We start from the raw sequence: 15,651 nt of genomic DNA on the forward strand, positions 1-15,651 counted from the left end.
TTAAGGAAAGGAAATTGTGAAACGGACATGAAAACACTCCCTCCAGAAAGACTGTGAAGATAGTTACCTGCGGGCATTTGCTCCATTGTCCCCAGTTAGACATCACACACTCGTAGGGGCAGTACAGGCTACACTTTTGAACTTCATTAGGGGTTTCAGACTGATTACATAGCATGCTGGGCACAGCCTCTCCTTCACCATCCTCTGAAGTATTTACACATCTACAAGGAAAAAATAAATATTTTTTTTCACCTGACAGAAAATACCTTGTATAAAACAAGAGAGGTGTTCATCTGATTTCAGATGAGCTAATACATGTACACTCTACCTCTGTCCCACAACACTGGTTAAATTATTATACAAATAATATTAATTATGAATCTAATGAATGGTTGGCGAATTGATGCCGACTGTATATCTGTTTGTTATTCAATTAAACTATTTGCTGAATAGTAACAAATAAGCTTCAGACTATGGCATGTGAGCTTTTAATTCTGATTGCTCTGTGTAGTTGCCATGTGAATGTGAATACTTAATAGGTCATCTAGATCATACATCATTGTTCCTGCTCCTTGACTGGACAGAAAACAATTCTAAAAACAGTGAAGAACAGACGGCAGAGTCCCAGCATAATTTTTTGCACAAATATTAACAACAAAAACTTGGGGGACGTCTGAGTATTTTCATAAATACCACTGGCAGCAATAATCTTAGAAGTAATAATATTTCCATTAAAATCATATTAAACCGGGTGTGATGCTTTTATTAATCTTTTTTTCTGTTCAGCCAGGTTTTCTATACAGCTGGAATCTCAGCGGAAGAGTTGTAATACAGAAACTAAAGCAGGTTGTTCAAAGAAGTCATTATCTTTACACACATGAAACTGCATCTCAGAGACGTATTTTTATGAAAACCTTTGTAGGTCAATGCAGTCCTCCTTTCACCTAAAACATTGAGCTGAATAACATATTTACTGTCATAAGGCCAATTATTTTGTTTTATGCTAATTTTTATATATTTAAAGTAACTGCCTTTGTTATCACACACCTGACTTTTCTTGTTTGTATTCCTTCCCCACAATGTAGGGAATTTTGCTCAGTGTTGATTTTGCATGGAGACCATGGCTCTACTATCCAGGAATACTGATTGCATTCAGTGTAGCATGGGACTGCCTCATACACCTGTCAGGGAAAAGAATCAAAATTATTCATTTCAACCATCCAAGTTTGTATCTCCATAGAAATGCCTGAGCAAAACAACATTAAAAGTGTACTACTGAAAAATACCCTGGATCATGCTCCTTATGCTAAAAAGGTTGCAATAGGCTTAAATTCAGGGAAACGTTATTGGCTTGCCAAAAGATTTTCAAAAAAATAATAAAAGCTGTAATGTGTATGAAGCATTTTAAAAAACTGAATAAATAAAAAGCTGTTTTCTGAAGCCTGAACAAGAATTCCATTACAATCTCATTTTCTCAGACTACTCACATATCATCTATCAGATAGATCTTCCTACAACTACAGCACATATTATGGCCTTTGATGTTCTTAAGGTACTAACTGAAAAATAAGCATGTTTTGCATGTAACGTATCTATATGTTATTTACTGAAAAGAAATGAAAGTGTATATATACATCCTAGAAATTTCGTTTTTATATACAAAAAATTTAGATGTTTGTTTTCTAATAGTCACTTAACTTCAGCATGTCTTCCAGGCAAATAGACTGTTCATTCATCTAAACTTTATTTTCCATGTGAAGAATACATTTGAAAGCTGGAAAAAAATATTATAAAGGTGGGGGGGGAGAGGGGGAGCCTCAATATTCAAGCTATTAGTGAGAAATATTATTTAAAAGTATATTGTTATGTTTAAAATGAATGAATGTCTTAACAATGTTGATAAGCAATGCTCTAAAGGGCAGCTTTCTGTGCATTTATTTTGCTTGTATTTCATTGAACTTGGACTATAAATCCAGTTTCCCTGCCTAGATGGAGCTAAATGTGAGACACAAAGCTGTCCGTTGCTATATATGAAACACAATACACTGCAATGAAAAAAAAATTACAGCATATAAAATATTGTTCTCCAGCACACCAAAATCTTTTTGGCCTTGCTTCTGGGGAATAGTTCAATTTTCAGCATTACAACTGTAATTCATACCCTCTCTTACAAAATGTGGAACTTAAACCATACAGTTTTAGTATGGCAGCTCATAATTTCATAAAAGAGGCAGATGATGACTATGCACGTTCTGGCCTTAACAATAAGAAAGTCATATTTGCAAGATTTTTGAGGGGAGTAGAGATTACATACTATGTAATGGAATATTCTCCAAACAAGATTGGTGCAGTGTCAGCACGTTAGCTGCAAATCAAATGAAAAAGAAATTATTTGTTAAGGAACACCTCAGGAATAGAAAATGATGTCAGAAACGAATATGAACTGTGGGCCTGTCTTTGGCTCTCTGTCTATAGTGTACAGGTTTAGCTGAAAGGGGGATAAAATAAACTGAAAAGGGGAAGGCAAAATGAAGGGAAATAAGGCAGTGGAAGCAGGAGCTGGCAAGAAGAAAGTGAGATTTTAACCAGTAAAAGAATTGCGCTTTATTCACCAAAAGCGGAAGTGAAGGGGAGCAGAAAAGTCAGAAGCTAACTGCTCTGTCAGAATGAGGAGGTGAGAAGTACAATAGGAGTCAGCTCCGAATGCAGCGATAGTGCAGTAATAAGCAGAATAGCTATTTAAGAAACTAGTGTAAAGAGGGAGAAAAGAAAGAAAAGCAACAAATCCCAGATTACTGAGCCTGTGGATCAGCTTGACAGGAGGTAATAAAGACTTTACTTTAGGGGTAATAAAAAAAAATCTTTCATCCTTTGTTCTTCCTTCCTACTTTTCCTAATATGCTAATATGGTAGGGGTGAAAATTACACTTCAGTCCAGATACATCAGGAAGAAGAGCAAGACGTTTCATATTTTCACCCTTATCTTGAGCTATAAGGAAGGAGAATTTTACATTTGCAGCTCACCTCCTAATTAGATGAGCCTGCACCGAGGTCAATGTCAGCTCATACCGCACACTAACCAATGAATCTGAGCTAATGCCTTCCTTACACCAAGAAGAAATGCAAAACTCTAGAACTCTTGGTTCAGAGACGATACCTTTTATTAGGCCAACTAAGAAATCACAAAAAAATTGGCACTTGTATTGAGGGCATTAACATAAATATTAGGACACTCTGGGTTACAAATCATAATGACAAGTCTAGCATCAACACATTTCTGTCATTTTGCAGTACATTAATTCTCACTAATGTTACTCTGATGTATACAAGAGCACTAAAAGAGTCTAATATTTTATTTGGGGTATCACTTACAAAGCTTTACAATAATATAGGGGAGTGAAATATGTCATTGCTGACAAGTCTGCAGAGACAATGCTTTCCTATGGTCTGGTGTTACTTTCTTATCCATCTACTCCTGCTTTTGTGCTAGTTCACTGTGGGTGCATCTACACAAGACGCTTACTGCACAGTAGCCTAATAACACTACGCAGTAGTGTGCCAGTCAAAAACCGGGCTAATACAGTACTGCACAGTGTTATCAGGCTGTTTTGTAAGTGTAAAAAAACACCCCGTGCACCAGCACTACTGAGCAGTAGAGTAAGTTACTGCACATTGAATTAGTACTTGGTTAACTAAGTACTAAACTTAATGCATAGTAACGAGAGTGTATTAATGAACATGTAGATGCGCCCTGCATGATCTTGAGTGAGTTCGTCTTGGTGCATCGGCTTATCCATGTGACAAATGGATAATGGAGCCTTAAATGTTTTAATGTTTTCAAACATGTCATGAGACTGACTTAGATGTTCAGAGGACATGATTAATGGCTTCATATTCAAGAGAAAAAAAATCACTTTTTTCCTGCCTAGGTTCTATGACATTCAATAGGAGATAAAAATAAAATAAGACATTATTTCTCATAGGCTTGAATGGAATGACCCTGTCACAAAAGTGAGGTAAAGAATGTAGACAGCATGAGGAAAAACAACACTAAACAAGAATAGCCATAAGCAAGTGGGATTGCCAGTAGAGCAATGCTCAGCCTCTGAAAAGCGATTTCAATCCAGCACACCAAATCACGAAATATTTAACGGAGTGAAACTTCAATATAGTGGTATTTACATCTTTGGTGTGATCAAGCACCATGAGAATGCTTGTACTGCCTATTTAAATCTCTAGATGGAAGAATGGGCTTGAAAGGCCCATTAGGAAGCCTAAAAATCTAGGGCCTGGATGGGTTGAAAGTGAATAATAAAAGAAATCAAGGAATCATAGAAAATAAGGGTTGGATGGGACCTCAGGAGGTCGTATCTAATCCAACCCCCTGCTCAAAGCAGGACCAGACCCAACTAGATCATCTCAGCCAAGCCTTTGTCCACCTGGGTCTTAAATAGATGGAGATTCCACAAGCTCTCTGAGTAAACTGCTCCAGTGTTTTACTACCCTCCTAGTGAGAAGGCTTTCCCTAATATTCAGCCTCAACTTCCCTTGCTGCAACTTGAGACCATTGCCCCTTGTTCTGTTATGTGCACCAATAAGAACAGTCTAGCTCCATCCTCTTTGGCAACCTTCAGGTAGTTGAAGGCTGCTATTAAATCCCTTCTCAGTCTTCTCTAGAGTTAATAACCCCAGCTGCCTCAACCTCTCATAAGTCATGTGCCCCAGCCCCCTAACCATTTTCACTAGGGGTGCATCGATACAGATTTTGGTGGCTGATCCCGATACCCAATATGTAAGGAAGCATATTGGTCGATATCAATCCGATTTCTGATAGAGCCGCTTCCAGCTGGCAAGTCTGGTGTGGTGGAAGGGGACTGGAGGCAAATCAAGGTTCCCCACGGTGATGGAGGAGGCAGGGGCAGGCGCTGCCCAGGCAGGGCAGGGGGGCGGGGGCTGGAGCCACAGCTCATGGGTCGGAGGCAACTCCTGCCACTGCTTGCACCCCAGGAGGGCACAGGGGGTGGGGGTGTGCCCCGCAGATCTGCTCAGGATGGGGCGAGGCAGGCTGCAGCTGGGGCTGTGCAGGGCTCTTCTCAGGTGGGGCCTGGCCTTGGAGCAGGTGCTGCTGCCTCTCCACTCTCAGCGCTGCTGCCACCAGCTGCCTGGTCCAGCCCCAGCTCAACGCTCTGCCTCCACCCATGCGCTGAGAAGAGCTGGGGCTGCACTGGGCAACTGGTGGCAGTGGCGGTGGGAGCGGAGTGGTGGCAAAATTTGGGATGGACGCAGCATCCTTCCACTGCCACCAGTGCCCACTTTAAGCCCAGCCCCCAACATGTAGAGCCCTGTGCAGCCCCGGCTACAGTCCGCTCCACTCAGATCCAGGGAGCACATGCCCCCCCATGCCCTCCAGGGGTGCAAGCAGCAGTGGGAGCTGCCTCCCCTCCTCCACAAGCCACAGCTCTGCTCCCCACCTCACCCAGCCTGGGCAGCACCTGCCCCTGCTCCCTCCCTCACTGCACAGCATGTGATCTTCCCCCCCACTTCCCTTCCCACCCCCATCTCCTTCCACCATACCGGACTTACCACCTGGAGGTAGCTCTCCATGCTGCCTGCTCTGCTCCTCACTGCCTGAGTGCTGCGCTTCAGCTGCACACAGCACAGGCATTTATCAGCCAAATTATCGGCCCCATCAGGCCAATATCCAATACAGCCAATTTTCTTTATATCAGTACCAATCCGATATCAGACTGATGTATCAGTGTACCTCTATTTTTCATTGCCCTCTGCTGGACTCTCCAATTTGTCCACATTCTTTCTGTAGTGGGGGGCCCAAAACTGGACACAGTGCTCCAGTTGTTGCCTCAGTGGTGCTGAATAGAAGGGAATAATCACTTCCCTTGATTGGCTGACAATGCTCCTACTGATGCAGCCTAGTATGCCATTAGCCTTCTTTGCAACAACAGCACACTGTTGACTCATCCAGCTAACTGTCCAGTGTAAACCCCAGGTCCTTTTCTGCAGATGCTGCTTAGCCAGTTGGTCCCCAACCTGTGATGGTGCATAAGATTGTTCCATTTTAAGTGCGGGACTTCACACTTCTCCTTACTGAACCTCGTGAGATTTCTTTTGGTCCAATCCTTCAATTTGTCAAGGTCTCTCTGAATGTTAGCCTTACCCTCCAGCATTCCATGCTACCTTCTAGATTACGGATGAAGATATTGAACAAACCAGCCCTAGAATCGACCCCTGGGGCACTCTACTTGATACCACTTGCCAAGTAGACATTGAACCATTGACTACTTACACTCTGAGACCAAGGATCCAGCCAGTTTTCTATACACCTTACAATCCATTCATCCAACCCATACTTCCTTAGCTTGCTTGCAATAATGTTGTGGGATTTCAAAAGCCTTGCTAAAGTCAAGGTATATTACATCCACTGCTGTTCCCACATCCACAGAGCCATAGAAGACAATCGGATTGTTGAGGCATGACTTGCACTTGGCGAATCCATGGTGACTGTTCCTAATCGCCTTCTTCTCCTCCAAGTGCTTATAAATGGATCCTTTGAGGACCTGATCCATGATTCTTCCAGGGTCTAAGGTGAGGTTGATGGGTCTGTAGTTCCCTGAAACCTCCTTCTTCCGTTTCTTAAAGATGGGCACTATATTTGCCCTTTCCCAATCACTAGCATTCCAAATCCTTTTCCAAATGTCACCTGGTCTATTTATGGGCAGCTCTTCAAGCCCCAGAAGTGCTCAATACTGTGAGCAGGCACCCTTTTGATTCCCAAACACCACCTACAAGGGATTGTGAAGGTAGGCTAGTCACATATGGCTATTGAAATAGACCCTACTTGGCTCCTGCATTTGAGAACTTCTTGCCTGAATCTTACCTAGTTTGTAGGCCCCCTCTACAAGTTACATTTATGCCATAATGAACATTTTAAATGCGGGACAAATGGCAAGAGTACTGTATGTGACACAATTTAAGGTGACAAAAATGTCAAATGAAGCATAAAAATGTTCTACATATACAGGTTCCAGGCTAGGACTGGAATTAGTTAATTGTTGGTCCAGGCATCAGGACTTTACCAGGGTTCATTTGAGACCATGGTGTAGTCCCAGGGACAGGGACAGGATTGTTGCCTCTGGTCTTGTACCTGCAGGCATCTGGTTTTCAACTTGCTGGTGCAGGGGATGCCCAGGACCATAATCTTGGGCTCCCCTTTGTAAGCAGACTGCTTTGCCTGTGGGTTTCTCCAAGCAGGCTCTTGCTCCCTGAGAAGCTCCTCAGCCAGTCCCCAAATAAAACAGAGTTTTCTAAGCAAACAAAACATGCAAACACAACCTTTTTGTCCTGCCACAGACACCAATAGGGGATCCCTGTAGATCTGGCCTTTATAGAGCAGTCTATCCCCTGCTGTGGCCAGCTGCTTAGCCCACCACCTGCACCACAGCTGTCCCTTCAGCTTCTATCCCACTGCTCTTCTCTCCAGGGTTTTTAAGCATGTGGTGAGCCACTCCTTAATCAGCAGCCTCCCTACAGTTAGTTATTCAGTAGGGCTACCTGCCCCCTCTTCGGAGGACAAGCTAAGCTGCCTTGCTGAACCCCTGTATTGGCAAGTAAAAAGGGTACAATTGGACAGGTCTAAATCTGTACTTCCTGCCATGCATGTGATGCATGAGAGGAAACATGATTGTTGAGTTTGGAAATCAGATCCCATGGTGTCTTTACATGAGCCAGGGGCCTTATAAACCTCTCCCAAAATGGAGACAGAATAGGACCCAGAAGCTGTACTGTGAAGTGCAAGAAAAACAATATTTTTAGGACTGAAATCCTCTTTTCCTTAAGTTTCTTGTTCTGTGTTAGACGGATATAACTTTATAATTTATCAACTGCTATTACATGGCATCAGCATCACATCATAATTCAAGCGCTACACCATAATATTACTCCTTACTCCGTTAGGGTTTTGGATTAAAAGATTTCCTTGTCTCGTATTCCTACTTGCTTGGAAAGAGGATTGGTCCTAGCAACTCCCATCCATTGGCTTCATTATACCTCTCTGTTGCATGCATCTGAGGACGAACTGTAATCAGATTTGTTGACTCGGTAAGAGTTACTAGTACGGACAAATTGCAGGTATGTGTCAAAAATATACAGTACCTGTTTTTTGTATAAAGAATCAAAACATTCTAGGAAACTTCACTAGTCGCGAATTTACAAGAAAGAAACTAGATGACAGATTCTGATAGACGTAAATTACTGTACATTAAGAAATAAAACAAGGTAAAAATTAAAAAATAAATAAAGATGATCCACAAAAGAAACTGGAATAATGCTGATTTAAATAGCTTCTTTATAAAGAAGATGGGCTTTCAAGCATAACAGCAACATTTTATTCTCTAATTGTGCAACACCCATATCGTTCCATATGAAGTTACCTAATCCTATGTCCTCTGAGCTAAATCCTGATTGAGGAGGAGTTCACAGGAGGTCAGGTAAAGGGCACAGAGTACCAACAATACTAGTGGAAATCACTGTGTTGGTACTTTAGCTACTAGGCCAAATCCTACAGTCCCAGCTTAGTTTGAAGTTGCACTGAAGTAAGGACTGTAACATTTGATAAGGATTCTTAGGTTAGAAATACTAGAAAAACCTGGTACTAAAACCCCCTTTTTCTAAGTAGTAATGCTTTTCTAACATTACCACATCATTTTTACAAACTAAACCACAGCTTCACATAGTGAAGAGGCTCTGTCTACCCTGCCATCATTCTCAGGGTGAATCAACACCTGGGGAGAAGTGAGTAACATCTACACATACATCACTCCCATGAGCTCTGCAGAAGTGTTCATTATGAAGAAGCCAGGTATCCTCTCTGATGTCACATCCACCAGCAAACCAAAAAACAAACCATCAGTCTAAGATTCCTCCTTGCTTTCCTCAAAAGCACTTGTCACTCCTGTCTTGCCTTAATACTTCTTCTTTTTTTTTTTTTTGGCTACAATGCCCTCTCAGTCCTTCCAACAGGTCCTCGGGTCTTCGGAAGATATCCAAGGCTCTCCAGTATTGCTTGTTTCCAACTGGCCTGTCTGTATGGATGGCTGATGTTGACACACCTATTTCTGCACCTTCTCAGGTTGGTGTTCTATGTACTTTTCCAATACTATCAAACCCATCCATTCCAACAATACCCAGGATCTGGGCTAGAGACCATGAGTTCTCTAGTTCACAAATCACCAAATAAATGTGCACTACCATATATCCTCAGAGTTCACCTCTAAATTTGTTCTCTTCTAGCTAAGTTACATTTTGGAAGACATTATAGAGCTGCACCTCTGCATCAGGAGAGTGTTAAATATATGCAGGTTTCTGATGTCTATTAATAGAGCAGGTAATTAGGACAGCCCTGATCCCCCAACCTCCTATTATAATGCATACTTCTAGGCTACTGACAGATGTTTATTTATAGGCATGATGGGATCTGATCCCAGCTCTCAAACTTTTTGCCTCCTGCCATGCTACACATGCATGGCAGGATGTGCAATTTTGGGATCAGGGATCAGATCTCAACTGGGCTATGATCCCAGGCTGCTCGCACACCAGCAAGTTGAAAGCCAAGTGCCCAACAATCAGCTGTTTATGAGCTCGGCCAGGGGACCACATTGGGGTCAGGAATCAGCCCCAGTATGGTTCCCACCAGGCTGATAACCAGTCGACTGTTGACCTGGTGGGGAGCACAGCAGGGCTTGTTCCAACCATAGTATAATCAGTGCCGGCCCATTCCATGCCTGTGAAACTTGCAGCCACAGGGGGCCCCCACAGCCAAGGGATCCCATGTGCATCCTCCCCAGCAGGAAAGTGAAAGCCGCAGTTTTAAACTCTGCACCCATTTTCAGCACCAAGTTTAAAACTGTGGCTTTCACATTTGCTTCCCTGGCAGCTGGAAACAGGACCCCTCCTTCACCAATGGGTCTGGGGCAGGGGGGCAGGGCTGGGGTCTTGCCTGAAGAGTCTGCACCTGCGGGCCAGGTGGCACGTGCGCTGTGGGGGAGGGGGCCGATCCAGGCTGGGAGAGCCCTGCCTTACCTGCTCCCTGCCAGCCCAGCCCAGCCCAGCCCTCTGCATCTGTGGGGCTGCTTGGGACAGCTGGGCAGCAGCTCCCTGCATGTGAGTGTAAATGGGGTGGGGGAGGGAGTGAGACTGAGCAGTGGGCAGCTGGGGAGGGTGGGGACAGCACAGGGCTGTCTGTGGTGTGTGTGTGTGTGTGTGTGTGTGTGTGATATCTTTTATTAGACCAACTAAATAGTTAGAAACATTTTTCTTAGCAAGCTTTTGTACTTAAAAACCCTTCGTCAGTCTGGGGAAGCATCTGCAGTTGGTATGTGCTCTTCCTGGATGGAACGAATAGTAAAGAAGCCAGAGGCTGGGCTGCAGCAAGAAGGGCATAGTCAGTGAAGATGTAAATTGAGGAGCCAGTGGATGAGAGGCAGGCTGCAGGGGGGAGAAAGGTGATGAATGTAGCAGGGAAAGTGGAGAGGTACCTGGGGAGTCAGATGTCAGGCAGCTTATAGTGTGTCATAAATCCAATGTCTATGTTTAGTCCAGGGATGTACTTAGTAGCTGTGTCTTTGAGAGTTGTGCTGAGTTGCTCTTTGGTATGTAGATTAGGTAAAATTCCTTCCCTGGAGGAGTGTCAGATGGCAGGTGGGGAGGTAAAAAAAAAAAAATCTTTCTTGTTCTGAAATGAAGTTTAAAATCCAAATCAACTAAAATTCTGCATCTTCCATGTTTCAGGGATGTACTTGGTAGCTATGTTGGTCTGAGACAAGAAGAAATACAAAAATGTAGAACTCTTGGTTCCAAAACGATACCTTTTATTAGATCAACTGGGAAATCACAAGAAAAAGCTGGACCCAGAGGGACAGATTTCCATCTCCAGCTCCCTCTGTTCAAAAATGAAGTTTATTTCTACCTATGGGGACTTTTTACCATCTATACTTTTCTCAGAGCCTGATGAAGGGCCTTTAAGCCCAAAAGCTTGCAGAAAAGGACAATTTCCTTGTGATTTCCTGGTTGGTTTAATAAAAGGTATCATTTTGGAACCAAGAGTTCTAGATTTTTGTATTTCTTCTATGTTTAGTCCATGATTTTTTGTATCCAGGAGGTTGATGAAGTGAAGTTCATAGGCTCATCTGTGAAAAGTGTTTTGTGAATTCCCTTTGAGGATTAATACCAAGAGATTGGAGAGAGAGTGGTTTTCTTATGAGAAATGTGTAATTGGGTATTCTGGTCTTTAATAGAGTTCCAGTGTGCATTCATTCTGGTTGAGCAGTTGTTGTTTGGTCTCTCCTATGTATTTTCTATCAGGGCATTTGGTGCACTGGATGAGATATATAACGTTTCTGGAGGTGCAGGTGTAAGATCCAGGAATGGTGATGGTTCTGTTGCGGGGTGTAGTAATTGTGTGGGGTGGTGGAGATATATTGGCAGGTTTTGCATTTCTTTTCATGGCATGGCCTGGATCCATTTGGTGTGTTTTGGGCTGTAGGAAGTTTGCTTCTGGTGATGAGGATTAGCAAGCTTGTTTGAAGGCTAGGATGGGTGGATCTGGGAAGATCTCTTTAAGAATTGGGTCTCCTTCTAGTATGGGTTGCAATTGTTTGAGGATTTTCCATATAGTTTCAAGGGAGGGGTGATATGTCATAACCAGTGGTGTGTGATTTGTGGGGGTTTTCCTTCTGCACTGCAGCAATTCTTCACATGGTATCCAGGTAACTCTTTCAAATGTGTATCTATCTCTTTGGAGGAATGTCCTTGTGTGAAATCCTTTTTAAGATTTGTGAGGTAGCAATCCTGGGTGTTCTCCTCAGTGCAAATTTGGTGGGATCTGAGGGCTTGGCTGTGTATCACAGGTTTCTTGGTGTGTTTAGGTGATTTGCTGGTTCTGTGCAGATATGTATGTTGGTCTGCAGGTTTCTTGTATAATGTGGTCTGTATTTTACCATTCTGGATGCTGATCATTCTGTCTAAAAAGGAGATGTTGGTGCTGGAGTACTCAAGAGATAGTCGGATGGAGGGGTGATGATTGCTGAATTTCTGATGGAACTCAATCAGAGATTGCAGGTTTTCAGTCCAAATGATGAAGATGTCATCACTATTATCTTAAGTACAGCAAGGGTTTGATGGTGCAGTCTTTGAGGAATTCTTCTTCCAGGTGGCTCATAAAAAGGTTGGCATACTGTGGGGCCATTTTGGTGCCCATAGCTGTGCCCATGGTCTGGAGGAAGTGTTGGTTATTAAAAGTGAAATTGTTGTGTGTGAGGATGAAGCATATAATTTCAGTAATATCTTTGGGTCTGTACTCAGAGTTGTCATCTTGCTCTTGTAGGTATGTAAGGAAGGCTTGGATGCCGTCCTGGTGTGGGATGTTGGTATATAAGCTGGTAACATCCATGGTGGCTAGGAGGGTGTTGCTGGGAAGGTGGTCTATGTTTTTAAGTTTTTGTAGAAAGTCTGTAGTGTCTTGGACAAAACTCACTCTTTCAGTAAAAAGCGGTTTAAGGATTGATTCCACGAAAACCCACTGACTCTCACCCACTGACTCCTCAATTTACATTTTCACTGACTGGCTTGCATGCAGACCAGCCTCTGGCTTCTTTACTATTTGTTCCATCCAGGAAGAGCATACACCAACTGAAGATGCTTCCTCAGCCTGATCAAGGGTTTTTAAACCCAAAAGCTTGCTAGAAAAAATGTTTCCAACTATTTAGTTGGTCTAATAAAAGATATCAGATTTACCCAAAGAACCTTGTCTGCCATGTGTATGTGTACATTTGGCTGTAGCAGGGGTGGGGAGCAGGGAGAAGTGGTGGGCATGTGCCCCCCAGCCTGGCAGGGTTCACCAGCCTCCCCTGCCAGCACTAGGAGGGGAAGGGGCCCCTCTGTCCCCTCCTGAAGCCCAGCTCCATGGGGGGAGGGCGCCTCCAATTTTGTGCTTGCCCAGTGCTCCAGTACACCTTAATCTGCCTATACACTTGCTACCCTTCCCCCCCCCACCAATGCCTTTTTTGTGTCAGGGGGCCCCAAAGCTATGCCTTGCAGGCGCCCCCAAAAATTGTGGGGCAGTCCTGGACATTATACCTGGTTAAAGATTCAGATCCCAACATGAAAAGGAAGATTGACATCAATGGTGTTCCATACAGATCTGCATGCATTCATCTATTTACAGGATCAAATTTGTAGCTTTGATTCTGGCCTTACAGATGGGTGGTGACTTGGCTTCAATCTTCATCTATTTCTTTATGGACTAAGGTCATTTGCAAATTTCTGTCTTCTTGCTATTTATCAGCTATTTTTAATCAAAGCTGGTTGTTTTCTCTGCATCAGCAAGAATGCCCCAGTTCAAATCCTTCACTTATAGCTCTGTTATTTAAGAAGATCAAGGGGATTAACTTTTGATTCCAGAGTCTCCAGAGACTTTGCCTTGATACTTTTTGTATCCTTCTGCTGCTGGCTGTCACTGTGCTTGTTTACTGTGTTCTCTCTGAAGCACTATACACAGCAGCTAATAAAGCCTGTGGTCCAGCACCCACCACTCAATGTGCTAAAATACAGCTTATACACAGAAAATAGTTACCTTATTTAAAATCATTTGCTGAATTCCCAGAGTTCTCTGAATTTATGCAAGCACAGATAATATACATGTGACATCCCAGAAGCATAGTGGTACAACACAGACGCACCATTTTTTCTCAGAACACCCCCTCATATCACTGCCTCAAAGAGAAGAACAAAGAGAATTAGCAGATGCCTACGTCTTTCTTTCCCCCTATGTACTTTTTAAATATTGACAGCATATTGAAGTAAAAGCCTCATCAAGGTTTGCAATTACTTTTTTTTCTTGTAAACTTTCCTTTAGATTCATGGGCTTGATTCCTCACTACATAATGACATTTTGCATTACTTCAGTGGCAGAAAGTGGTTGTTACCTGATGACATTTGGGTTAGGGACAGACAATACACATAAACTGGTTTAAGTGATCAGAAACTGATTTAAAACTGTAACAGAACATAAGTTCAGTACACATAAACCAGTTTCAAAATGGCTCAAACTGGTTTAAGATAAACCTGGTTGCATGTAGTATCAGACTTAACTGATTTGGATCAAACCAGTTTTTGAAATGTCTGTCAGAGACCCTTTCCTGGTTTAAGTTAAACCAGAGTCGCCCAGTATCTCAAATGCTTTGCAGCCCTGGACTGGGCTGGGCTGGGCTAGACTGTTCTCTTTCCAACAAAGAACATGATGGCTCTGCCCTTCTCCTCCCTAGCCAAAGCTCCAGGGGAGACTGCAGGTACAGTAGGGTCGCTGATCAACAAGGGATTCCCCCTTCCCTTCCACCTCCCACAGCATGGACCCCAGCCCCACAGATCCTTAGCATGTGGTATGTTAGTTAACGTTGAGAGGAGTCTGTGTGTCTCCAATTTCACTGAGACAGGCAGACAGGACAAAGACAGACAGAACAGTGTCCACTTTGGAGCTAATCAACAGGTCAGCTAGTAATGTTTCTCCTTGGAAAAAGCTGTTTAAGAGCTGTTGAAGAAATGAGAGTGTCTTTTGTTTTGCTGATGGACTGATAAACACTGTGGTTTGCAGCCCTGTCATGTTTGCAGATGGGGAGAGGGAGATATAAAAACTCAGTATCATCTAGAGATGCATGCACACTGTACACCCTGCCTTTGCCTCAGAGTGCTAGCCTGGAGCTGGGGTCTGACAACAGTTCTGCCCCTTGACCAGCAAGCTGGGAAAAGCCTGGGACAATGCAGGTAGGGTGGGGGTTTACACCTCTCCCTAATCAGAGCATCCTGCCTGGGCCTGGCCATGCCCCCGCCCCAGCTAAGCATTATGGAAGGGAAGGGAGGGAGGGCTGCTATAGTGCCCCCAGCTTCTAGCCTGAGCCACTGTAGGCATGTGTCTGCATTTCTGCAATGAAAAAGGACTGTCTATCCACCTCCAATTGCTTCAAGTTTTGCAGGTTAGACTAACCTGCAAAGATTGAATCCATTCAGGCTCAGGCTTATTGAACATCTCTCCCTAGCCTTGGAGTTTGAGAGGCCAGGATGGCCTCATGCAGAACCTGACTATTAACCTTTATCCTTTTCTAGAAACAAACCCAACCAAATCCTTTTGAAATTTCTGAAGTATTTATTTAACTATTTTCCTCAGTTACCATTTGCATTTGGAAGTGCCAGGATACTACAAGAGATGAAATCATGCCTCAATGAAGTCAATGGGAATTTTGCTATTCACTTTGAGGGAGCAAGTATGTCCCCAGGGTCATTATGGCCCATTAGAAGTAAGAGCCACCACAAATCTTGAGAAAATTCTATGAAGCTGAAATTGTAACCGAGAAGAATGGTGCAGACTGACTTTAGATAAACAAATGAACTATTGGATGCTTTTGTGAACTGAACCCTACACTAAGCACATGATTCGTAAACAACTCAGCCCTAAATGAATAAACGGACAGAAAGTGAAAAGGTCTCTTTTTAAAAAACAGAACCAATATAGTAAAAACTAAATTTTGCCCTAAAAATACGAGATGACTTTCACTCACTTCAGTGCAAGCTTCATAAGTGTATATG

At 43.1% G+C, this 15,651-nt stretch overlaps 1 protein-coding gene across 2 annotated transcripts in view; it reads right to left on the minus strand.

The window, feature by feature from the left end:
- The window catches only part of THSD7B (thrombospondin type 1 domain containing 7B), a 678,955-nt gene that overhangs the window by 68,853 nt on the left and 594,451 nt on the right, over nucleotides 1–15,651 (minus strand). For both annotated transcript variants that reach the window (XM_090045842.1, XM_090045843.1), the window contains exons 16-17: nucleotides 1,048–1,181; nucleotides 68–221 (exon numbers count right to left, since the gene is read on the minus strand). In XM_090045842.1, coding sequence (XP_089901968.1) covers nucleotides 68–221; nucleotides 1,048–1,181 — 288 coding nt within the window. The remainder of the gene's footprint in view (nucleotides 1–67; nucleotides 222–1,047; nucleotides 1,182–15,651) is intronic.

This window comes from Crocodylus siamensis, chromosome 4, assembly GCF_052110815.1.
Source record: "Crocodylus siamensis isolate JL-2025a chromosome 4, ASM5211081v1, whole genome shotgun sequence".
NCBI classification, from domain to species: Eukaryota; Metazoa; Chordata; order Crocodylia; family Crocodylidae; genus Crocodylus; species Crocodylus siamensis.